At 50.4% G+C, this 22,895-nt stretch overlaps 6 protein-coding genes across 6 annotated transcripts; 3 read left to right on the top strand and 3 right to left on the bottom strand.

Moving 5' to 3' along the window:
• Positions 1–709: 709 nt before the first annotated feature.
• Positions 710–1,101, bottom strand: PpBr36_10111 (uncharacterized protein; the record flags this gene model as incomplete). The annotated part of the gene is made up of 2 exons (XM_029897225.1): positions 710–879; positions 990–1,101. The coding sequence occupies 2 exons, from the start codon at positions 1,099–1,101 to the stop codon at positions 710–712; spliced, it is 282 nt and encodes a 93-aa protein (XP_029744451.1).
• Positions 1,102–1,845: 744 nt separating this feature from the next.
• On the top strand, positions 1,846–5,199 carry PpBr36_10112 (uncharacterized protein; the record flags this gene model as incomplete). Its single annotated transcript, XM_029897226.1, has 2 exons — positions 1,846–2,066; positions 2,139–5,199. 2 exons carry the CDS (start codon positions 1,846–1,848, stop codon positions 5,197–5,199), a joined length of 3,282 nt encoding a protein of 1,093 aa, XP_029744448.1.
• A 1,009-nt stretch (positions 5,200–6,208) lies between these two features.
• On the bottom strand, positions 6,209–7,581 carry PpBr36_10113 (uncharacterized protein; the record flags this gene model as incomplete). Its single annotated transcript, XM_029897227.1, has 2 exons — positions 6,209–7,274; positions 7,535–7,581. The coding sequence occupies 2 exons, from the start codon at positions 7,579–7,581 to the stop codon at positions 6,209–6,211; spliced, it is 1,113 nt and encodes a 370-aa protein (XP_029744453.1).
• A 1,872-nt stretch (positions 7,582–9,453) lies between these two features.
• On the bottom strand, positions 9,454–11,642 carry PpBr36_10114 (uncharacterized protein; the record flags this gene model as incomplete). The annotated part of the gene is made up of 3 exons (XM_029897228.1): positions 9,454–9,895; positions 10,018–11,091; positions 11,203–11,642. 3 exons carry the CDS (start codon positions 11,640–11,642, stop codon positions 9,454–9,456), a joined length of 1,956 nt encoding a protein of 651 aa, XP_029744455.1.
• Positions 11,643–16,045: 4,403 nt separating this feature from the next.
• On the top strand, positions 16,046–16,264 carry PpBr36_10115 (uncharacterized protein; the record flags this gene model as incomplete). Its single annotated transcript, XM_029897229.1, has 2 exons — positions 16,046–16,191; positions 16,220–16,264. Coding segments are annotated over exons 1-2 (171 nt in total), but the record flags the coding sequence as incomplete, so codon positions are not given.
• Positions 16,265–16,344: 80 nt separating this feature from the next.
• Positions 16,345–17,308, top strand: PpBr36_10116 (uncharacterized protein; the record flags this gene model as incomplete). The annotated part of the gene is made up of 2 exons (XM_029897230.1): positions 16,345–16,488; positions 17,087–17,308. 2 exons carry the CDS (start codon positions 16,345–16,347, stop codon positions 17,306–17,308), a joined length of 366 nt encoding a protein of 121 aa, XP_029744457.1.
• Positions 17,309–22,895: the final 5,587 nt, after the last annotated feature.

Consider the following 22,895-nt stretch of genomic DNA (forward strand, 5'->3'; position numbering starts at 1 on the left):
TTACTTTCCTTTCTTGTTTCTATCTTTTTTCCCCCTTTTATCTTGAAATATGTAGGCTTTGCTGCCTTTTTTAGGACTTTACTTCTTACTTTTCGTGTTCGAAGGTCTTGGTTTTTCTCCGCTTTTGGTTTGTTCTATCCAGATACCGAGATATAGAATTTTCAGCAATGGCAGAGCAATATTTTCGACGTACCCTGAACTTTTGTTTTCTTTTTTGGATGGGCGATCTCGCTGCGTGTCGTGACGAATAACCTCCTCGAGTCGGCCTGTGGTAAAATGCCAGTGATGAAATTGACTTGTATGATTCGGATATCAGCGCAAGGATTGAATGTTTGTACAAGATTTAATACATGAATACTACAGCGTTGTAACATAGATACAGCACTTAATTCTCCCAAGAGACGCCATCAAACGCCGGTTTTATGCGTCTTTCTCCCTTTATTTGTTAACCCGGGCCATCCCCAGACCATGCATTCCGGACGATTATCCTCGCAAGCCTGAGCATCTTGCTAGCAGCCTCTGCGCCTGCGATCATGCCTCCCCAAAGACATATACTCAAGGCAGTCAAAATAAAAACCCACCCACATGCGTGCGGTCGAGTAAGCTACCGCGGAAGCAGATCTTTTCTCACCAGAAAACTCCCCTTTTGCTGGTGTTTTCTCCTGGGACTCTGGCTGATATCCGTTGTTCACAGTTTTATGATCCCACTTCACTTGTTTAACTTCCTCGGTCCGGCGATCTTGGGGTACATTCTCGACAGGTGGTAGTTGATCTCGCTCTTCTTGGGCTTCGGTGCTGGTGGGCCGTCCATACATGCACGAAGGGATTGCTCAAGGGCAGCGCAGCCCTGGGCTGTGTAGCCTGCCGAAGCCCAGCATGCTGTGGGTGATGGCAAGTGAGGCACTGTCAGCGATGGTTCAACCGGCGGAGGGAGAGTAGTGGTCTAAGAAGAGAAGGTTATATGGGGAAGGAAGCAATTGGGAACGCACCAAGAACTGAGCTCATAACCGCCAGGCACGGGTTAACCTCCTTAACATCGGGGTTGCGAACGCGCAGTGCCTTGAGTGGCGGAAGGCGCATAGGTTTCTTTGCGGATGACATGTCTGCGTTTTGGCTACCAAAGTGGCGCGAGTTGATTCTGTTCCGCTACTATGCCACTAGTTAAAGCAAATATTGCATCTCCTCGTGGTCTCGGTCAAGTGTTGTTGTGTCGTCTCGGGCGTCCTTGTTCGCTTGCGAGAAGAATGTCTAGTCTGGTCGCCACAGCTTTGCTACAACGGAGAACGCTGTAGCTGCACGCCCCTTTGTCCCAAAAAAATTCATAGCGCACCTAACTTGGGCACGACATGCTTGTCGCATGATCACGTGTCAGCTGCCGCGCAGTGGTCCGTGTCGCGTCCTCGCGAAAATGCTGGAAAAGGCGGGTCCAAACTTTGTACGTGGAGCACATTGAGCTGTCATTGAGTGGGCAAGCTTTCTATTGGTCAGGCAGCTTGGGCCTCGGTGGAAAGTAAACAAAGGGAAACAAATGAGAATGCGGACCTTCCCCCAACGACTGGAAAACCACCTGCAATGCAATTTTACGACCATCACGACTTTAGACTTGCCTTGCGCTTTGGAATCCTCCGGCGTTCCCCAAGTTTTGTATTCTTTTTCCAATCTCTGCATTGGTGCAAGTAATTCCTTGCAAAAATCGTAACACCAGTCTGCCAATTTGTTCCCATCCTCGTCGCCAGTCTCGAATCGCGATCATATCGCGCTCCGCCGAGATTGTTGCATCAATTTCCACTGATCACGTTCCACGTCTGTCGATATTCCTTCGCTCTCACGCCTTATGCAACTACCATGACCTCAAATCCGACCGTCGAAGCCTATGGCCGACTGTGGGCTAAGCATCTCGCCTCAAAAAGAGACATGACTACTGCAGCTGGCATGAAAGATGCCGAGTTGCTGTTTACGCGTCGACCTTCTTCGAGTGCAGTCTTTACTTTTGACGGCCCGATTCCTGTTGTCATGGAGCCGCAGGTTACTTTCTTCCATGGCACCGCGAATGCCAGAACGACAAAGTAGGTTTTCTGTCTGCTTGGCTGTCAAGTCATGCTTGTATCGCGTGGGGCCTGACTGACGTGAATGAACAGCCTAATCACAGCCAAGCTTGACCTCGAACCCCCACGGCTTCCTGCGCCACGCCCTTGGGACTACTGTCTCTTTGGCTCCGCTTTACCACGCTTTCGCGGCAGAGACATCTACAAACGAGCCGGCGTCCTGGCTCAAAGCCCCTCCAGCAACCCGGAATACAAAGCCGTCGAGCGCGAGCTTTCCAGGATCCAGAGCGGCCCGCGCAAGCGTGCGCGGTCTCTGAACTTCTTCCAACATCAAATCGACTCCGAAGACAGCCTCCTTTGGAACTTGCCAGCACTCGATGCTTTTATCAGAAAGACGGATCGGCTCCATATCTTGGAAGATGCTCGCAACACCGTCTTCCAATATTATGTTGAGCTACACCAGCAGGACCTGCCAGTTCCTAAGCTCATCGAGCATCATACTTGGCACGGCTCGATAGACATTGAGAAAATGACGATAATACCCCGGAAACGTCGCTACAACAGCGATCCCATCCTGCGCTATGAGGAAGCCCAGTTTGAGAATGTTAGGAGCACAAATGTTGGCCCTAACAAGAGGCCCAACTCCGAAGAATCCGGTCGCCACATTAGAGGCTGCCGCCGCGCTCCCAGACTTTCGACCGTCGACGAATGCACAGAACCTTCCGAGTCCCCACGTCGGGATATTGCCACTCCTCCCAAATCTCTCATCCACCGCCTGTCATCTGCAGGCCACCGCACTAGGATTTCGCCATGGAGATTCACTTTTATAAGTCCTTCTCAAGCCACCATTGACGGAGACGGAACACCTTCCAAAGCCCCCACCACCTATGACTATGGCTCGCCTGTGTCTACCAAGCGTCTATCGCCGATGCGAGCTGCAGCTATGCTACGCACGCCTGATTGCTTCTCCGCGTCTCCTATTGCCGCTGCCCGCCTTGAGCAACAGTCGTCTCCAGTTATATTCAAGAAGCCAATACATGCGATAGATCATGCGACACCCACGCACCTAGCCTCGCCCGACACTCATCGTATCTCAACCCCCACAAAGAAGCACCGGGGTAGACGTCGCTCATCGCTCACTGCAAATCGTCTCCTTGCTATATCGGAGATTACTCATAGTTCTCTGTTTTCTCCTTCCTGTTCCACCACGGGTGAAACTGCTCCTGTTGAAGTCTCGGAAAGAAACGTTCCTCTTGTTGATGCTACCACCGATCACGAGTCTACTACTCAGGACAGCTCATCTTCTCTTGGGACGGATGCGCTGGCGGCTTTTGCCGAATCAGAGGCTCCCGTCGAAACTCAGATGCAGGTCCCTGCCGATACCAGCCCCGCTGCTGAAGTCGTGGCTCTTATCGAGACACCTCAAGTCCACAAGGAATCTGAGCTCCCTGATCATAAGATTGTCAAGCATGTAGAATCGAAGCAGAATGATTCCGGAGCTGTCGAGCCTAATGCTGTCAAGGGTAACTTGATTGCGACTTCACCATCTACTCCCGAAGCCGAGTCCGCCGTTCCCGCCACTAACAACTTCGATATGGTCGATGTTGATCTCCGCAAGAATCTGGATATATTCGGTTGTTCTCGCGAGGCGTCTACTCATTCTCCTCCCTCAGATTCACCTGTCAGCCCATCCTTCAAGACTGGCAATGACGATACGCTGGGTCAATCCTCCAAACCTGATGACCTTGACGAAGTTGATGTCGAAAACTTGGATGAATACTATGACGACGACGACGACATGACGAATGCTATTAATCACGAACAAATCAACGACACCATCGCTCTCAACCTTCCGGACATGCCAGTTGATGTACACCCGAATGCAGAAGACGACATAACGATGAAGGAGCAAGTGCAGCCAGTCTCCAACACGGATCATCGTCAAAAAGAGGAGGATGAACATCGTGCAGACCTCCATAGCTTCATGGAACGCGTGAGGGCTGGAAAAGGTGACTCTGCTGTCAAGGCCAAGCGTCGATCAGGGTCGCTTGGAACATCTGCTTCAGGCTCCCCCGTCCGACGTTCAGAGCCAGAAAGCGGTGACGAGAGCGGCTCGAAACGACAGCCTTTGCGGGAGAAGAGCTCTAACATGTCTCCGAGCCCAACCAAGAAGCGCAAGCCTGTCGAGGATCAGATCAGCAGCGGCCTCCTTCAGGCGCCATCGTTGGAGGATCACTCGCCTCCAAAGCCCAAGCGTCGCCGAAAGAACGCCGAGACCGAATCCGACGGCATCCTGAACCCAGAGTTCCAGCCAGGAGACGCCCAGCCGCCGCGTCGCAGCACGCGCACCAGACGCAATCTCTTGCCGCCGGCCCCATCGGCCAATGGCTTCGCCATGAGCAAGCTGCCCATCATTTGCAGCATAGCCAGAGAAGATGGTGGATTTGGGGGCAGTCCAAGCAGCGCCAGCATTCGCAATGACGACCGCCAGCTTCAGGCCACAACGCGAGCCAACACCCGTCGTAACAAGGCCGGGGCTCTCCATGCCAGTGACGTGCTTAACCTGCAGGCGAAGCGAAAGCTCTCTGGTGACGATGACGACGAAGGCGAGGACAAGGCGGCGGCCACGAACAAGAGGGCCAAAACCACCAAATCGGGCAGTGCTAAGAGCGTCCGTTGGGGTACGCCTCTGGCTAGCTACCAGGAGCCACCTGCTGCTGTTGCGCTCATTAGCACTTCGGAGTCGGCCGACGAGCTCGCCGCGAATGATGATGATGATGATGATGATGAAGATGATGATGATGGAGCCATTCCGGCTTCTTTTCCTGGTCCTGCTGCTCATTTGACGACGGCCCCCGTCACCAGGCGACGCACTGCGTCTCGCCTGCCTCCGCCGACACCGATCAAAAAGCCCACCGGCACGGCCGCTGGCAAAGTTAAAAAGCCGAGCAGCTTGGTTGCACCCAGAAGAACGTCGGCTCAATTGGCCGCGGCTTCGGCGGCCAAGGAGGAGGCAGCATGCATTGCCGCTGCAATGACGGCAGATGCGAAAAGAGAGGAGAAGAAGAAGACCTCGACGAGGTCACGGATTGGTGCTCCCGCTGCGACGGCCACCGGCGCGACCACTAGGAGGAGAGCCGCACGGGTGGCGTGAGCAGGAAAGCCTGTAGGGCTTAATACCCTTTTTTTATTCGTTTTATTGTTGATATTTAGATGGAAATGGTTGTTACCATACTCTGTTTACTAATGTTGCAGTTGTCAAGATACCCATCGTGTTTTGTGTTGTTGAGATAGACCTTGCTTGTGTTGGTTTGGTTGGGACAATTTGATAAGTTTTGCTGCTTTTATGTGTTGTTTCGATGCAATCCTCCAGGGAGAAAGTCATGGCTTTTGTACCGCCCCCTGTCGATCGCGTCCAACGGCCTATGTATCTGTATATGTTGGACTACATACTAGCCTAGAGCGCTTCTCTCACGTCCTAGATATTTTATAGGGGACCTTGATGTCAGTTTTCTGCGTCCTGCCTCAGGTTGTTGAACGCAAGTCCACTTTACCATGGTTTATCCTATACCCTAGATAGATAACTGCTGGACAGTCTAGAAGATATAGCATTGTCTGGAGAGAATCTCAAACTTTGACAAAGCTTCACTTTGATTCAGGACTACCCTGACAGATACAATACTCATGTTTATTGTCGCTGCCTTTTCATTGATTGTCATTGCAGGTTCGGCATTACTTTCCTCGAGTTAATACACAACTTCAAACAAGACCACAGCATAAGGTTCTCGGCACCTAAATATAATATTTACACCCTACGTTGACTATTTGGAGAATCATAAATAGCTTCATAAGTTTGATGATTACTAACGTAGCCGATCAGCCTCTGGCTTCATCATGTGCTTGAGCGGCGCGATCATGACGACTGAAACCCTGGACACAAACAGCCCCTTTGGATCTCAACGCATCGGCGTACCGATGAACGTCACAGCGGGGGCGCGCAAAAAGTCGGGTCAACAATTCTCGATATGGCTGCAGCATGCAGAATCGTTCAGCCCGCGAGCTGATTATGCACCGATGTTGGCGACGGTCCGGGGGAGGGACGTACCTAAGGCGGGATGGATACCAGTTGACCGCCTGCCTGGTTTGGGAAACAGTGCCCAGCTTCAGAGATTTTCCCTCAACGACGGCGGCATGCGAATACCCAGCCTTGCCCTTGGGTCCTCTACGTTGTCCGAAGCGGGTTTGGCTCCCCTGGCGGCGGAGGCGGCGGCAACGGCCACCTCGTCCACTTTGCTCCTTTGCAGCGAGAAGGCAGGACAGACCCACTCGCCACAGCTGCACTTGAAGCCGAGCCACGAGTACCTCCCGACGGAGGCACCGCACTTGGCGCCGGGGCATGTAAGCCTGCCGTCGAGCTCGCCCGTCTCCAGCACGGGACGCATCCACGAGAGCGGTTCGACAAAGACGTGGGGGCAAGCGGGCAGTGTCTTGTGGCTTGTCGGGTGGGCGGGGGAGTGCGGGACTATGAAGCGCTGCGTGGTGAGCACGCGGCGGCACTTTTTGCACCTCATCTCGACTTTGCTTTGAGCAGCGTCTAGGCCGGCCGTGGCAGCATCCTCCTTGGCCGACTCCTCGTCCTCGAAACGAACCCAGTCTGGGGCGCGCCCGATCCTGATGCTCTCTTCGACCTCGCGCTTGTACAGCCAACGCTGGTAGACGGGATGCCTCTCGACGGCATCGTCGGCGTCGGCGGGCGTGTCCATCTCCCACCATAGTGCCAGCTGCTTCATGAAGCCGTCGTTGGGCTCGGCGATCTCGCGCGTCTGGCGAACCCAGTCGACCGCAGCCTGGGTGGCGACGCGGGCTGCGGTCTCGCGGTCCGGGTTGCTTCGTTCTGCGGCGCCGAAGCGAGAGGGGTGCTTGTGCATCAGGTAGGCGCACACGGCGGTGACGGAGCGTGACTTTCCCATGGCACAGTGCACGTAGACGGCGTTGCCTCGTCGATCGCCCTCGCTACCGTGGGGCGGATGCAGTGCTCCGTCGATGAAGCGGACGAGCTTTGGGAAGTGGCGCAGCAGATCGGCATCCTCGACGTCGTCAATGTCGATGCTCATGTGCTGGAACTTGCCCCGCAGCTCCTGGTACTTTTCGAGCGAGTAGTCGATCACGGACAGGATGTGCGTGATGTTCTTCTCCTCGAGGCTCTGAACGCGGCGGAGGGCAAAGACGCTGATTTTTGTGTGGAATTTATATCAGAATGATGCGTCGTCGGTGGAGTCATGGTTATAGGGAAGAACAAAATATTTGAGGAGTGGAATGGTAATAGTAGTAGTAGTCTTGTGTTATAAGTACAGTAAAGTACACATCTGACAGGTCAAGGGCCAAAAACAAATTAAATCGAAATCAAATCAAATCAAGCTGGGGCCAAGCCAAAATACCAAAAATACCAAAAGGATAATCAACAAGCATAATTGGAAGATAGGGCTCACCCGCCAACGTAGAGTTCCTCATTGCCATTAATACGTGACAGAGCCATTTGATCGTTTGGCTAAGGAAACGGGGTACCTTGGATGTACCGATGGTCGTTCTCAGGTTTATGACAAGGTAGCCAAGATAAGTAATGTATGTGTGTGTGTAGGTTATTCACATCGATAATCAAATCACGTTGGGGCTGCGCACGCGTCAAACTGCCCCGCGTCGTTGAACCTTTTTTTTTTTCTTTTTTTTTTTTTCCCCTTTCCTCTTTTCGGAATTTGCCAGCCGGAAGGAAAGCCTTGATTAACTAATGTGGGGTTCTATGGCTTGCTTGCTTCCCAGCGTTCCCCCGAGTCAAATGGGATCCACCGCGAGGCTTTGCTACGCATCGTACTGTGCAAATCACTGTCCTCGCTTCTGCCCTCACTGAACCTTTGCCGTTGCCAAGAAAGTCTCCATCTGGCGACAGCTCCCAAGAAATCTTTTGCATTGCAGGGCTGGTTGCCTGCAAATTAGGGCTGAGCAAGGCAAGCAAGCACATTACATTACCAGAATAGGCACCCAGGGTACCGACCGTTATTTGTCTGCCTAGAATTAATTGATAAGAAAGCTATTGTAGTATGTATGTACGCACATACAATACAGTACATAGTAGATGTGGATTGAACTGCATCCAGTCATTGTATACCTCCTGTACTACTGTACATTACTAGCTTCACACCCACTCAACTCCACAGTCCACACAAACACCCCACGACGTAGAGAGGGACTGGGATAAAGTAAAACCTTAAAACTTGTGCATGAGACGTTATCGTAAACCGGCCAGGTAAAAGAAAGGCTCACAGCCAGAGCAACATGCCAAACCAAACTGACAAGTTGAAAAAGTAATAGTCCATAGCAGTACTCTCCCAGGATTTGAATCCTCGTTGGTGGGGGAGGTGGAATGAGGCCAAGGTTCATCAACGGCGAGCGCATACCGAGTGGGAAAGTCGCCGAATACTACAAAAAGAAGACCCTCCCTGCAGTAGTAATCGATATCTTGGGGAAGGATCCTCGACCCCATGCAGGCCATGCCGATACGATAATAACAATTATCCGGAGGGGAACATTTAAAAAAAAAAAAAAAAAAAAAAAAAGACAACTTCTGCCCAGGATAGTGTGTCTGCCTACCTGTACCATGCAACAAACCCACCCACTTCAACCCCCCTCACAAGCGAGATTTGGCTCGGTCACCCAAGTTGGGCAATTGCTTTGATCATCTTGGACTAGAGATCTTACACCATGGGAGGGGGTGTGAAGAGAGAGTGCCATAAAGAAGAGCAGCAACAAACAATCAGACTCCATCACATAGGCAACGTAGTTACCTACACAAATTCACAGCATGGCGTGAGATGAAGACGACATATATTCCTTTTTATTTTTATTTTTATTTTTAACTTTTTTTTTTCTCTCTTTCTTTTATCCCACGAGCCCAGTTATGCAGCAATCCACGAGAGAATCTTGGTATAGCCCATATTCCTGGGTACAACCTGCATGTTGGCAACAGAAACTGACATCGACACGTGCGTGTTCCTCTCTTTTTCCAGACCAAGTCATGGTTGAGCGTCATTATTTACACCGCCGCCTTGAAATCCCCAGTATTCAACTTTGGTTGACATTTCTATTCGTCGATCATTCGTAATATTCGTAAGCACCATTGACTTTGAGCATAAAAGTTGTTTGTTGCATCATGGCTTCCCTCCGTATATCATGGGGAGCCCAAAAGTCCATGGTATATTACGGCGTTTTCCGTGCAGGTACCACGTCTTTGACTCAGTAGGCTTGGTGTGACCCACTACCGATATTACAACATCCCACCTTGCCGCGAAGGCGTAGTATGTGGAGTGTCTGTCTCATTACCCTCGTCTCCTTCTCCGTTCCAACCGGCCATCAGTCAGCGCCGATCCATGGGCACATCCGGCTCCTCGTCTAGCATACATGCGTTCTCCAACATGTTGGTCCATTTCCCACTTGTCCCAGAGTGGCTGTGCTTCAGATGCTGCCGGAAGTGGTCGGCCCGGTAGAACTTCTTACTGCTGTTGCACTCCCTGAACTTGTGCGCGTCCGTCAGATGCTTCATGCGTTCCTCCCAGTCCGCCTCCGTTGCGCCGTCAGCTGAGCTGCGTGAGAACTCTTTCCCGCAGTAGCCGCAAACGTCCGCTTGGCCTGGCGACGCTGTCGATTCGTGGAATGCCCGGTCCCATCCAGACAGGGCGCTACACGACCAACTGTGTTTCCTAAGATGCAGACTGTTTTGATGTCTTTCCATCTCGTTCTTGTTTTTGAAACGGTTACCGCAGTATAAACACGTGTACTGCTTTTCTGCTTCGTGGTCCCTGTATTCAAAACCCATGTTAGTTAGTTGGAATGTGATCCATAGATAATCGTCAACCCCTCGGCTGAGGAACACACAAAAAAAAAAAAAAAAAAAAAAAAAAAAAAGGGTTTCNNTTCTCACCTCAGGTCCTTTTCTGTGTCAAACTTTTTTGGCTTCTTCGGACAGCATTGACACATCAAAAAGCCTTGCATCTTGGTCGCCACGCCGCCAGCAGCCTTTGGCATCATTCCTTCACCCATGAGCTGCTTGCCTCTCGGTGACAGCCTGTTCTCGACACTCAATGTTCTATGATGGGGCTGCGGCGCCGAAGATGAGCCATGGTTGCTCCTCGATATTGACGATCTCGGAGACGCTGCAATCGAGAATGGCGAGCCGCAACTGGAGGGGTCAGTCGGTGACATACCCCCAGGGCTTAGCCCGCCAGGCGAGAGCCGGTCGATGCCCGAGGGACCGATGGATAAACTGAGAAAAGAGCCGCTGCGGCTCCCATTTGACGACGTAGACGATCCCTGGGGTATAACACTAAGACGTGGGGTGGGACTACCTCGTGATGCACCGGCTTCTCTTCTCCTCAACAGATCGTTGGAAGAGTGCAGCGCAAAGCCGGTGCCGTATGCAGGTTCTTCGCCGGGTGGCGACGATGCCCTCCGCTTCTTTGTGGCATGCTGCGAGTCCTCCATGGCATAGTCGACATCGTCCACCGTCATCTCATAGCTGCTACCCTGAGTGGAGGCAGTACCTGCATCATCAGAAGCTGACACGCAGCTATCAGTCCTGCGCGGCATGGGTATTGGCGATCTCTCAAAATCCGATCCGCCACCGCTGTCGTAATTTGGGGATTTGTTGCCCTGAATCGCCGGGAAAGGATTGCTGCGTGGGGACACGGCCGAGTATATGGGTGTGTCTGTAAAACGATTCGGGGATTCGAGCATTAGTGGCTGTTTTGATCGTGTTGGGAGAGACAGAGGCTTGAGCAAATGTAGTCGATCGTTAGCGGGAGGTGCGGTGGGATGTCGTATCGGCTCGTCACCCGTTGGGGAGTTTAGAGAGGAAGATTGGGTTGGCGAACGGTTATTAAGGGTGCGATTCGAGCTGAGCTTATTTAATAATGCATTATCGTAGGCATCGACCGATGGCCTGAACTGGTACTTTTCGTGGTGGACGCCGAAGCGCGTGGGGAGTGAACCCTGGGACCTGCATTCGCGAATAGGAAAATTAGTGACAACACGCCGGAGTTAACAGGAATACCTTCGCTGGTCAGACGGAGGGATGTCTAGCCGTGCAAATAGCTTTGATGCGACATACCTTGAGGAAGCCATCGACGACAGACTGCCGTAACCCTCATCCCTATCCGGCTTAGAAGGCCATCTCGCATCCCGTTTCAGGTTTTCGTTCAAGCTTCCAAAATAGCCTGAGCCTGCAGAGCCTGCGGGCTCGTGATGAGAGCGATGCTCGAGATATTGCGGATGGTCGCCGGTAGGGCCGTCTATGGGCACAAACCTCGGAGGCGGCAGCGCCGGTGGAGGGTCGTCGTAGGCACCTCCGCCACGAGCGTTTGGTATTACCATAGGGTTCGAGGTCGAGAGTGGCGGCGAAGGTAAGGAGAACCCGGCCTGTCGATTGCTGTTCCCTGAGGTGCTGCCGAAGGCGATTGGCCTGGACGGAGGGCTGACGCCAATGAATATAGAAGGCATCGAGGGCAGACCACCAGGGGCGGCATTGCGATGTCTTGACGGAATCTCCATGGTACGTAGTTATGGTTTTTGTGATTTCGAGGCGGGAGGAGACGCGAGCCTTAGGGCGGATAGCGGCCGGCGGGATCGTGTGGTTGAGGGGCGGGAATAGGGGAGTAGGCGCCGCCACAGCGTGGTTTCAAGGGTCTGTGCTGCGTCGGTGGTTCAAAAATCGGAGATCGCAATATTTGTCGCAGACACCAGGCCGGGCTGTGCAAAGCTGAAAAAAAAAAAAAAAAAAAAAAAAAAGTCGCCCGATGGGTCGACTCGCCACCACGGCGCTACGAGGCTTGGCTCACAGCGGCTGGATTCACGGCTGGAAGTCTGTGGTAGCAGTGCAGACAAGATAGATGGCGGCTATTGTTTGAAATGTGTTGTTGCGGGCCCTCGGTTCGATTCGAGCTTGTCGTCATTGAATTCGTTCCCACACCTCAATCAGGCCTATGGCTTAGCACCTAGAATTAGGCTTTCGAATTCGACAATGGGAACCCGCCGGAACGGATCGTGGTTGTTAACAAGTCCAATCGAGACTGCCGGAACCGAATCGAATCTGACACTGAATCCCAAATTGCTAGAAGGTTGTCGTTGTGGGACGGCCGTGCCCTCACGGGTACCTTAGGTAAGGTAAGCAGCAGAATGGGGAGCGCGCTGTTCCACTGGCGACAAAAAGCGTACCAGCCCTGTCTGTCAGGTAAGGCGGGCTGCGTTGAGAGTTATTGACAGCCTGGAGTGATCAATCTGGAGGAGCCGAGAGCGCTCTCAGTTGTATGATGTTACAAGCTCTCGGATGGTGAACTGGCTGTCTTGGTGAGAGAAGGCAATGCGACCAATAAGAGGATGAACAAGGAAGCGATCCGCCCAAAGTAGAGCTAGACCTCAAGGCAACAACAACCAATGGAGAAAGACCAGCCTAAACCACTACTCGTTCGTATATGGGCACGTAATGCCTTGTGTGTACAGGTGACGATGGAAGAGAGAAGGTGTGGGGAGGGAGGAGAGAGAGAAAGAGATGTGTGAAATCGGTGTATCCCAATGCAAGACCGTTGAATGCAAGGTAGACTCGACAATGAGAAGAAATGCAAGAGAATGCTTCAGATGCAAATGCAAATGTAAGGCAATAAGTAAACAACGTTCGAGACAAATGATGGAGGGAAGGATGAGCGGGGGCAGTCTCTTGTTTTTGTTGCGACAAGGTGCACTTTCAGAAGATTAAATCCAGTCGAATAAAGTCCCTTGAGTCTCCAAAAGTATACCGTGTCACGTGTGTTCGGATGGGCGGGCTGCTGGTTGTTGGTGGCTTGGTCTTGTTTTGTTTTTTCCTTTTTTTTTTCGTCGTTTTTTTTTTTTTTCAGCCCTACTGGGCCAGGTAGATGGTGGTGGTGGTGGTGCTGGTGCTGGTGTGGTGATCACGCCAGACGAATAACCTGTTTGTCTTGTGCTAATTTGCCCTGTTGTCTTTGCTGTGCCGTCTCTCGGGGTTCCAAATTGCCGCTTGGTGTCTCGAAAGATGGACCTAGATTTTGTGTCGTCACCTTGGCCTGGTGGGTATAATGACACAAATGCCCCAAAACCAGACTTGTTAGGAGGTAGGAAAGCAAAGTTTAGGATTTGACAAGCAGGGTGGGCAAGGTAGGTAGGATACGTAGGTACTGTAGGTAAGTACCCCCAGGTGGGTGTGAAGGGCAGCGGAAAGAAAAGGAGAGAATCGAAAGAACAAAAACCAGACGACAGCAAAGCAAGTCCGGGGTTAACGAGTAGCAGGCGGGAAAAGAGAGGAAATGTACCCGTGGTATATGGGAGCTACACAACGAGCGGACGAATCGGGGGTGCTCAGGTACCTGACCACGGTCGCTGCAATATCGACATGATATGACAAGGGCTCCTCTCCCTGACCCGACTCGGTGCTTTCGCCTATTAACATGGATCAACGTGGAGGGGAGCGAGTCTTGGTCAGTCAGGGGTGGCACCCCCATCCGTTCCCGCTGTCCCAATAATAATATTCATTCCGCCAGTTTGTGGTGGTGGATCCCCTGCTCCCGTTCGCCCTACGACTTGGACCGTGCTAATAATACTGTTGAGACAGGGCAGGACAGGGCAGGACAGGGCCACCTTTGCATGGCAAGGGTTGGTGCGTAGCATGGCATGGCTACAGCGAATTACCACAGTAGAGAGAGAGACTACCACCGTAGAAGGAACACAGAGAGAGCGAGAGAGAGAGAAAAAAAAAAGAAAAAAAAAAGAAAAAAAAAAGAAAAAAAAAAAGAAAGAAAAAAAATAAATACATAAATAAGAGGGAACATAAGGACCCCTTTGGCGGGGGTGCTGCCCGTTTCGGTTTGGTGCCGGGACGTGACTTCCTTCTCGAAGATCAGCCCTTGGTAATTATCTGGTGGGGTGGGGAGACCAGAGAACCTTTGGCTATGTGGTAAAAACCGTTAGTCCGCTGCTACTTCCAGGCTGACCCTGGCAAGCCATCTGCAGGGGCGTGGGTTAAGTGCAATCGATGGATTGATTGGAAGAATCCGATGGGTTTGGTTTAGTTCATTGCCGTCGCCCTGTCTCCCTCTCGCTCTATCCTGCCCAGCTTGTCCCAGCAAGCCAGCCCTGTCGGCTTGGCTTGGAGTTGTCAAGACACCGGACCAGGCCGGTTGACCATCGCAAAAGACCTTGTACAGCCCAGTCTTGGAAAAAGAAGGTACAGTACCGCTCCACTGTACTACAGCCTGATCTGCTCGCCTGAGGTCCTGCAGGGTCAATTCGATCAGTGTTCATGTTTTGCTCTGCCGCATGCGACTGCGTGGTAATTGGCATTAATATCATTTACTATTGTTGCTATTATCATTGCTGTTACGGTACTGGGTTTCTTTTTTTTCTCTTTCTCTCTACCCACCTTTTCCTATCATGTGGGTTGGAGACTTGCTTGCTTCGCTTCCGATGGCCTGTCTCCAGCGGGCCATGTGTCGGCCTCCAAAGAAAAGGCACCAACACCTCCATGTCAGCAAGCCCAAAAAAGCACGCCGCACCCACACATGCATAGACCTCCACTCATCCAGCATTTGCATTGCACTCTCGGGGCAGATCTGACATCTGCTGACTGGCTTTTGCTGCAAGCTGAGAGAAGCCTGGCGGATATTTCTCCTCCTCCCCCCACCGTCATGCTGATCGACAAATCAACGAATGCCTGGCAGTAAAAAAGCTGATCTCGATTTGTTGAGAAACTGCGCGGCGGAAGCGTACCAAAGTAGTCAAAACATTCGGAGTACAGCACAGTGGGTTATTTAATTCTTTTCTTTTCCTTATTTTCTTTTGTTTGGCCAGCCATAAGAAAAAAAAAAGAGAAAAAAAAAACTAGCAGGCTTGTTCACGGAACACATCCTACGGTCAAGCTGGTTTCTCTATACGACAGCCATAGGGTCCGAGACCCACAGGCATGCTGCCTGCGTAGAGAGTACCTGGCGCTGGGTACCTATCTATACCTATCTAACATGACCACTAGCTCGACTTGCGCAGCTGATGACATACGAGGTTGGACGAGCGGCTGACTGCCTATCTAGGTAGGTAGTCTGGGCCAGACTAGACCGGAACTAGCTTTTGGGACGTGGGCGCAATGGTACTTTTACCTAGGTACCTACTTACGTACAAATTGATATTTGCTGACGATGCACCCTGGCTGCCGCACTATGGGCTCGGCTTGATGAACTCCGCGCGTTTACCACGAGTTCTAACGAGGCACAAGAAGCGATGCATACGCGCCACCACTGGCCACTTTTTTGTCCCCTCCGCCGGGTCATCCAGTCATACAGCCCATGGGCGTATGACTGATATCCTTTTGTACACAAGAGCCTTGCATTTAGCCTGAGACGGCGTGCAGGCGTTGGGTAACACACTCAAAGATGCATTATGCCCAGATGCCCAGGCAAGAAAAACAAAACAAAAATAATAAAAAGACAAACGCAGGTAGGTAAAGCTAACTTTGCAAGAAGGTAAATGCATAGATCTCGCAGCCCTAAATGAGCAAATTGACAGCCTTGCATTTGCAACTCGCTCCTTCTGGCCAGTGAAGCAGAGGCCTGACAGGCTTGGGCTTTAATGATGCTGTTCGTAAGCCCTAGCCGGGAGCAAGTACTCTCAGCCCTACCGATCCCTGGGAGTTTTGATGGTTCATCTTTAAAAGTGGGGTACGTCAGTCATCTCGTCACATTCCCAAGCTAATGTGCATAGCTCGATCTCTCTTGTTCTCTCTATGACCAATTTGGGGGGAATATGATGAACGGAAAGGGTATAAGAAGAAAGGGTAAAGAACAGGTTTAGTGTTACTCACATACCTGCTACGTGGCTAGGCATTTAAAACCTTGGTACAGTAGGTACCATCTTATCCTACATAGTGGGGTTTTTTTATTGTACTCCGCTGACAGAAAGTCCAACGCCCCGTTGAATGCACCACACCGCAACCAGATTGAAATGGAAAACATCAGCACTGTTCAGTGGAACATTCGTCATTCCAAAGGAGCCCAATTGGCCGCTGGCAACCGCGGCGTCCTCAGCAGAAATCACATCGCCGGTTTTTTTTTTCCGTTTTAGAGGTATAGTCCCAGTCGAGCAATCCAAGCCAAGCAACAATGGTGATCACAGGTAACAAAATAAAATTGGTGGTCTCGATGCTTTGCTCTCATTCCGTGCCTAGCTTTTGCTGCAGCCCACAACGAACCCCTAGATGAGCAACCCAACCCCTGGTGCTGGGGCTACGGATACTGAATTAACGGTGGCGGTCGGAATCCGCCGTTCGACCAGGCTGCCGGGACCCGATGGTACACAGAGAGGGCAGAGGATACATCATATCATGCCAAGACGCAGTCGCGTAAGCTGGCTACGCTTTATGAGTAATCACCATGATCGACATAATCACAGACCAGAGGCCGCCATTGATCTTTTTGGGGCTGCACAGAAGACGGACCAGGTGATAGTGCCCGCTTGGGCTGCAGCCAATAATTAACCCCCCTCCGCCCCAAATGTAGGGAGTTAAACCAGTTCAAAAGGTTATGTAATGCCGGCAGTTTGCGTCAGAGTTTGGCGGTACCAGAGACACACGCTTGCGCGCACTCACATACACACATGTGGTATTATTGCCCGCCCTTGGCCATGGCGGACTTTATCCGATATGCGCACGCATAGCACCTGGACTTCTCTGTTTCCTCATTCAGCCCTGAAATCTTACAGGTGGAAGAAGATAATGCGAAATGCGAGAACCGCTTTAGGAGTGCTTATTCCTAACACCAAGCTATTTTGTCACTGTCTTTACTTTATCCTATTTTCTAGATTGTTTTTTTTTTTTCTTGCCTCATTGATCGGGCCTGTCCGTTTGCTTGTCGGGTCATGTTCTGGTCTTAATTCCCGTGGTAATAAATGGAGCTAGGGGACCCCTTACCACATGGCCAGTATTATATAGCACAATACAGCACTGTGGTGTACAACAGTACATCAGGGGGCCAAAGGTCCATTTTCGCTACGACCAACCAGAAACTTATGAATTGTACTGTACACTTCAAGGTACACAAGGTTTGCAAACCGGGGTTGCACAGCCATCGTCTTGCGCCCCAGTAAGAGTGAAGCGCACGAGTCGCTCGCCCTCCCATGCCTCGAGGTACAAACCAGGCAGGACCTGCCGGCCCGCCCACTAGGTACCATCCCGTACCACACGCACGACCTACAGTAATTTCCCGGCATAGCTTGACTTGCCGCTTGCGCTCCTCGTCTGCATGGGGTTGGATTCGAGTCGCTTCATGACCTGACTGACTTTAGCGACGAGCAAAGGCTGCGGACCCAGCCAACCAACAACCAACCAACCCCTTTGCATGCACTCCTGGGTTTAGGATAGGATGATAGAATAAACGCGAGACGTCGGCACTTGACCAGGGCCAAGACTCAGGGATATGGGGTTTGCCGTACCGTGCTATCCATGTTTTGATCAACACTGTGAAATTTTGAGAGCTTTTTTATTTTATTTTTTATTTTCTTGTTCACTCTGAATTTCGCCTCTTCTCATCTTCATTACTCTTCAGCTCACTCCCAATTAGGCAGCCACAGTCGTGTTTGCTGACCAATGTTTGCCGGGAATAACCGTAGAGACAAATAATCACTTGCTGGGAATAACCGTCATTAATCAAAAGCTAAACTCACAGTCCAGTCCATCTCTTTTGCCAAGCAAACGGTGTTTACGGTCGCATTATTTTGCCTGGGCCATGGTTCAGCCCAACAACGCTGGCTATAATACTGCACGCATGCGTTGCTTGGTGAAGGAATGAAAGAATCCAGGACAAATCTCGGCCGGCCCCTGCCTAATCTCGGTCCTTTAATGGTTGAATTCGGCCGAAGCTATCCACCCGAGAAAAAGAAAAAGAAATAAAATAAAATAAAAAATTGACACCCACCACCTCCCGTTAAACTTTGAGGGCGCGTGCGTAGGGGGAGGAGGAAAAGAGTTAACTTTCGATCAATGCAACCAGGGTCGACGACTGAATCGAGGCTTGACTGGCAGCAACCCCTGCCATTTGATCAGATGCCAGAAACAAGGTCTTTTGTGCAGCAGTGAACTGCGGCGACCCAGCCAAAATGAGAAGTGAATGGGCTTGGGGTAGAGATAAGTAACATGGGTAAGGTACATACAGTAGATACCTAACCTAACCTAACCTAACCTAAACTAACCTTGGTAACCTATTCATTATTAACCGCAGGTAGGGTAAAGCACAGTGCTGTAGGCGAAATAGCTCGTTGACGTTGGCAAAATGGCAGGACAAGTCAGGTGGGCAGTTGGTTTCTTCCATTTTGTTCTCTCGTCCATCCTGCGAAGCTTAAGTTAAGTTGAACAACTAGCCGGGACGAGCCCTGCAGGAGAAGAAAGTCCGCTATGCCGTCCAGTTTTGAGTTGAATTCTTAGTCCTTTCTACCCCTCTCCTTGTTCGTCTTGTCTACATACACATGTTGTTTAAACTTTTTGTAGCTGCCTTTTTTTCCTTTCATTTATGTCTCCTTTCTCTTTTTTTTTTTTTTTTTTTTTTTTTTTTTTTTTTTTTTTTTTTTTTTTTTTTTTTTTTTTTTTTTTNAAAAAAAAAAAAAAAAAAAAAAAAAAAAAGAAAAGCCCCGCTTGTCAATTAATCGATTGATCGAGAAATTATGTCGTACCTTTGATTACCATTTCTACCCCTTCAATATGAGGCTGTTTTCTGCCGGGATGTTAACCGAGCATCTCCCCTGGCATGTTATTAGATACTGTGCAGTACCGTCAGGCCCCACGACAAGTCGTGTCACGTTTCGCTCCACGCCAAGCACATCCCTCTGGTCCCAAAAGTGGCCTTCTTGTTCGAAGCGCCTTGCGAGGAACCAGCCTTGGCCCGCTAGGGCTGCGTTACTTGTGAGTCTGTGCTTTTCAATCGTTACGAGCAGATATTGGGGAGGGGAATGGACCCTTGTTGGGGGCCGGAAATTACGGTTGGCAACCATGGACAAACTCTATAACCCGCTTTGCATCTGGGAAGCTTGGAAGCCGCAGTTTTGGACCTGTAACTCTTCCAAGGAATATGCATATCCTACCACGTACTTGATGGTAAAGGCACCCTTCTGACCAGAACTCAATGCAATACAAAGTCAATCCCCATATAATTGTGTACCAGTCAACTACTATCCATATCCAAAGTTACCGCTTACCTACTTTTACCCCACAAGACTCGGTACCAATTGGGGCAAGACCATAGCACGGAGTGCGCACGTTTTTTTTTGTCACCAAGTAAATTTATTCATTTGTTATTAACTACTGTACAGTACTACACTGGGGTCTGTTTCCACCTTGGCTAGTCCCCGATCAACAAAAGAAGTGTCTGTCCCTAGGAGAGATTCCTCCGGGCGCGCTTGTAGATCTTCAACACCGTCCGCTGTGCCAAGAACCGGCTCTTCCCCTCCCAGCCTCCTTCTCCTTTGCTATGCTGCATTTTATTGCATCGTACTGTACTTGTACTGACCGTATTTTCGTATCTGCTCCAGTTGCGCCAAAGCTGCCACGTAGGTGGTGTGGCGGTGGCGTTTGTTCTGTTATTCTGTGGCGGCCTTTAGAATAACTCTACCAGGGGACGGATGAGGCCTCATGGTCAAAGTACCATATGCGCATGTTTGTTTGTCATGGCCGAGGTTGGAGAGTCTTTTTACCTCGTTCGTTTTGTGGAGTCAGAAATCCCCCTTCTTCAAACTGCCAATGCCAACCGACTTTTGTCGTTTACCTTTTTTTTTCGGTTGGACTGACCCATCCCCCAGGGTCCTGACACGACGCGGGATCACCATATGGGGATCGGGAAACCAGGGGCTGGGCATGTCAACAAATCGCCAAGTATACGCGGTGAGCACTGCAGCCTACCTCCGGAGCAGCCACCGGCACTTGACGTGGTGACCGGGTTCCTTTGCAGCGACTTGCTTTTCTCACTGGCCATTCTTCCTCTACTGCTGGATAGACTTTATAAAAGTGGTTTAGGCCGGTAAGTGGTGTTGGATGCTGATTCAAGTTTACCAGCGAGGCTTGCAAGGCTTGCAGGGGCTACTACTCCCCAGTCCTCTTTGATTCGAGCAATCAGCCAAGGACGGAGATGAGAACTCAGCGGCAACGTCGTCGCTTCGGGATCTTGGTGGTACGTCGTGCCAACCCACGAAGCAATAGCGCAGTGCCCCTTGGCCTTGCCCTGCCTATGTCTGCCTCTCAAAAAAAAAAAAAAAAAAAAAAAAAAAAAAAAAAAAAAAAAAAAGTGGCTTTCCAAAGACGCAACCTTTCCGCGCTCATCTCGCACAAAAGTGACAAAGTGGATGGCGGTGAATTGGAGCGGCAGCTGAATGGCACTACGGCTTAGCTTGACGAATTTGCCTTGGGCTCGGCGTTCTATTACTCTTTTCAAAATCTTGGCAAGATTCCTCCTCTGGCTGGGCTAGACCAGGCTAATCGATACTTTGATACGTGATAACCCCTTTCTTTTTTTTTTTTTTTTTTCCTCTTTCCCTCGCCAGAGAACCTTGCGAGGCAAGCCGATCTAGTAGCGTCACGGCAAGGCCAAGCGAGGCGGGCGGCTGAAGGTCGAGACTTTCAGGTACACAGTGTTTGGGGGAACTCAGCTAGAAAAGCCAATTTGAGACTCGTGACAGTACAATACCAAGGCGTAAAGAAGGCAGAGTGAGCGAGTGAGTGAGAGAGAAAGCAAGCTATCGAAGTTTCAGGTTGATGTGTAAAGTGTGCACCACCAAACCCACGGCCTAGACTGGCGGGCTAGCGACAGTACTGTACTGTACTTTCCAAGTCAAGTAGCTAAAACTGACTGGCGGGCCCGGTCCCAGTACTACCCAAGCCAAAAGTTCCTGACCACCATCGACGATAGATTACTACATATTGAGCAAGGGCTGATCTTAGCCCAACGTCACGTCACAGGTTGCGGTGTCGCATTGTGGACGAGTCCGGACGAGCGGAGATTTGCTACTGTTTGTCGCTAGTGTGTCGCCGTATGAACTGTAGATATCTCTCGTCTGCTGCAGTACTGTATGTGGAGCCACAAAACCCCCCGGTTGCGAGGGTGAGAAAAAAAGGGGGGGGGAGAGGGAGAGATGGAACTGCGCAGTGTGTGGCCCGGGCGCCTTACAGGGCTGAGAAGACATGGCATGGCAGGGCGCCGGCTGGGCTTGACCAGGTTCCTTGGATCCTGTGGCTGGATTTTTCTCGTTGGAGTAATCCGTAAACGAGATTCCAAAAGCAAGCCCAAAGGTAGAAGGACAGCAAAACAAAAACCAAAAACAAAAAGGAAGAAGCAGAGTCACAAGAAACGTTAAACTGACAATTTTCATGGTGGCGCCGGGGCCTGTGTTTGACTTATCCGAGTCTTGCTCATCACCGCGCAGGGGACCACCTTTCTGTCAAGGACAGTATGTGACTAATATTTTACCTCATCGGGCAACGGCACCTGCTCGGCGTTATTATTACCAAGGCGTCCGGAACCACCAGGATGCCAAGCCAGGGACCGTCCTAGATGGTAAACACAATAACGGACTTTGGGATGTCTTTTAATATATTTGATGTTTTTTTTCTCTCTCTCTCTCTCTCTCTCTCTCTCTCTCTCTCTCTTTGGCAGCTCAGACCCAAAATCAGGCAGTAGTAGTTACTATCTACCTCGATTGTTTGTCTCTTCTTTTGCGCCTCTTTTTTTTTTCTTTCTTTCTTTCTTTCTAAAAAAAAAAAAAAAAGAATAAAAAAATGGCCATGTGTTATCTCTCAGGCTTTCAGAAAACAGCAAAACAGCAGGGGTTTAGCCCAAGTGACCAAGTGACCAATTGCTGCTTGCTCACCTTGGACTGGGCTGGTGAGATGGCCGGTGGACGCAAGAATGTTAATTATTAGATAATACCCCACCCAGGTCAAGGCTAGCTTACCTAGACCGGAACCGGTATTCTGCCCGAAGTTTGTTAGCTTGGGAGGGCAGCGGTTGCTAGCCAAGACCAAAAGCCCAGCTCCGGCAGCCTCGGTCAGCCATTTCCACCTTAGCAAATCTCCGCTGCCAGAAAACGGGCCAAGCGGGCGCAGCGCTGCAGGTTTATATTTCTTTTTATTTATTTTATTTTATTTTATCTATTTATTTTTGTACCCAGATTGCCTGCCGCAACAAACAATAGGGCGCGGTACGGATTCCGTCATCACTCCGTATCTCCATGGGTTCGGAATTCCGCCTTCACCCACCACATGCATCACCGTTTTGGACCACAATTTTATTCTTATTTTATTCTATTTTATTTTGGTATTTTTACCTTTGAATGCCTGTAATAACATGCTGTCTTGATTGTCACGTTGCCTTCGCCTGTGTATGTCTTTACCCGGTCGCCTGACTGGGCAAGTTCTAGAAGATCTTGTTTTTATTGATTTATTGATTTATTTTACTTTTTTTTTTTTCTGTCATCCCCTAACAGCGGCGGAAAGATCAAATCTGAGATGCATCAAGTCCCATTGGCTCTAACGGATGGGTGAGTTGAGCAAAGCAAGTTTACTCGTTCACCCAAAGGCTTCGGAATGTTTTTCCTCCTCCCTCTTACCCTCTCGGAGTATTTTGTTCGTCTTGATTTCTTCTTCACCCGAGGCTAGTGGGAAACCCCTGAATATCAAAAGCAAGGATCTGTTTTGGACTGCAGCCCTTTCTGGACCCTAGTGCGTCATACTACAGATCACATTCGGACAGAGCCAAAGTCAACCAAGTATTG

Source organism: Pyricularia pennisetigena, assembly GCF_004337985.1.
Source record: "Pyricularia pennisetigena strain Br36 chromosome 4 map unlocalized Pyricularia_pennisetigena_Br36_Scf_9, whole genome shotgun sequence".
NCBI lineage: Eukaryota > Fungi > Ascomycota > Sordariomycetes > Magnaporthales > Pyriculariaceae > Pyricularia > Pyricularia pennisetigena.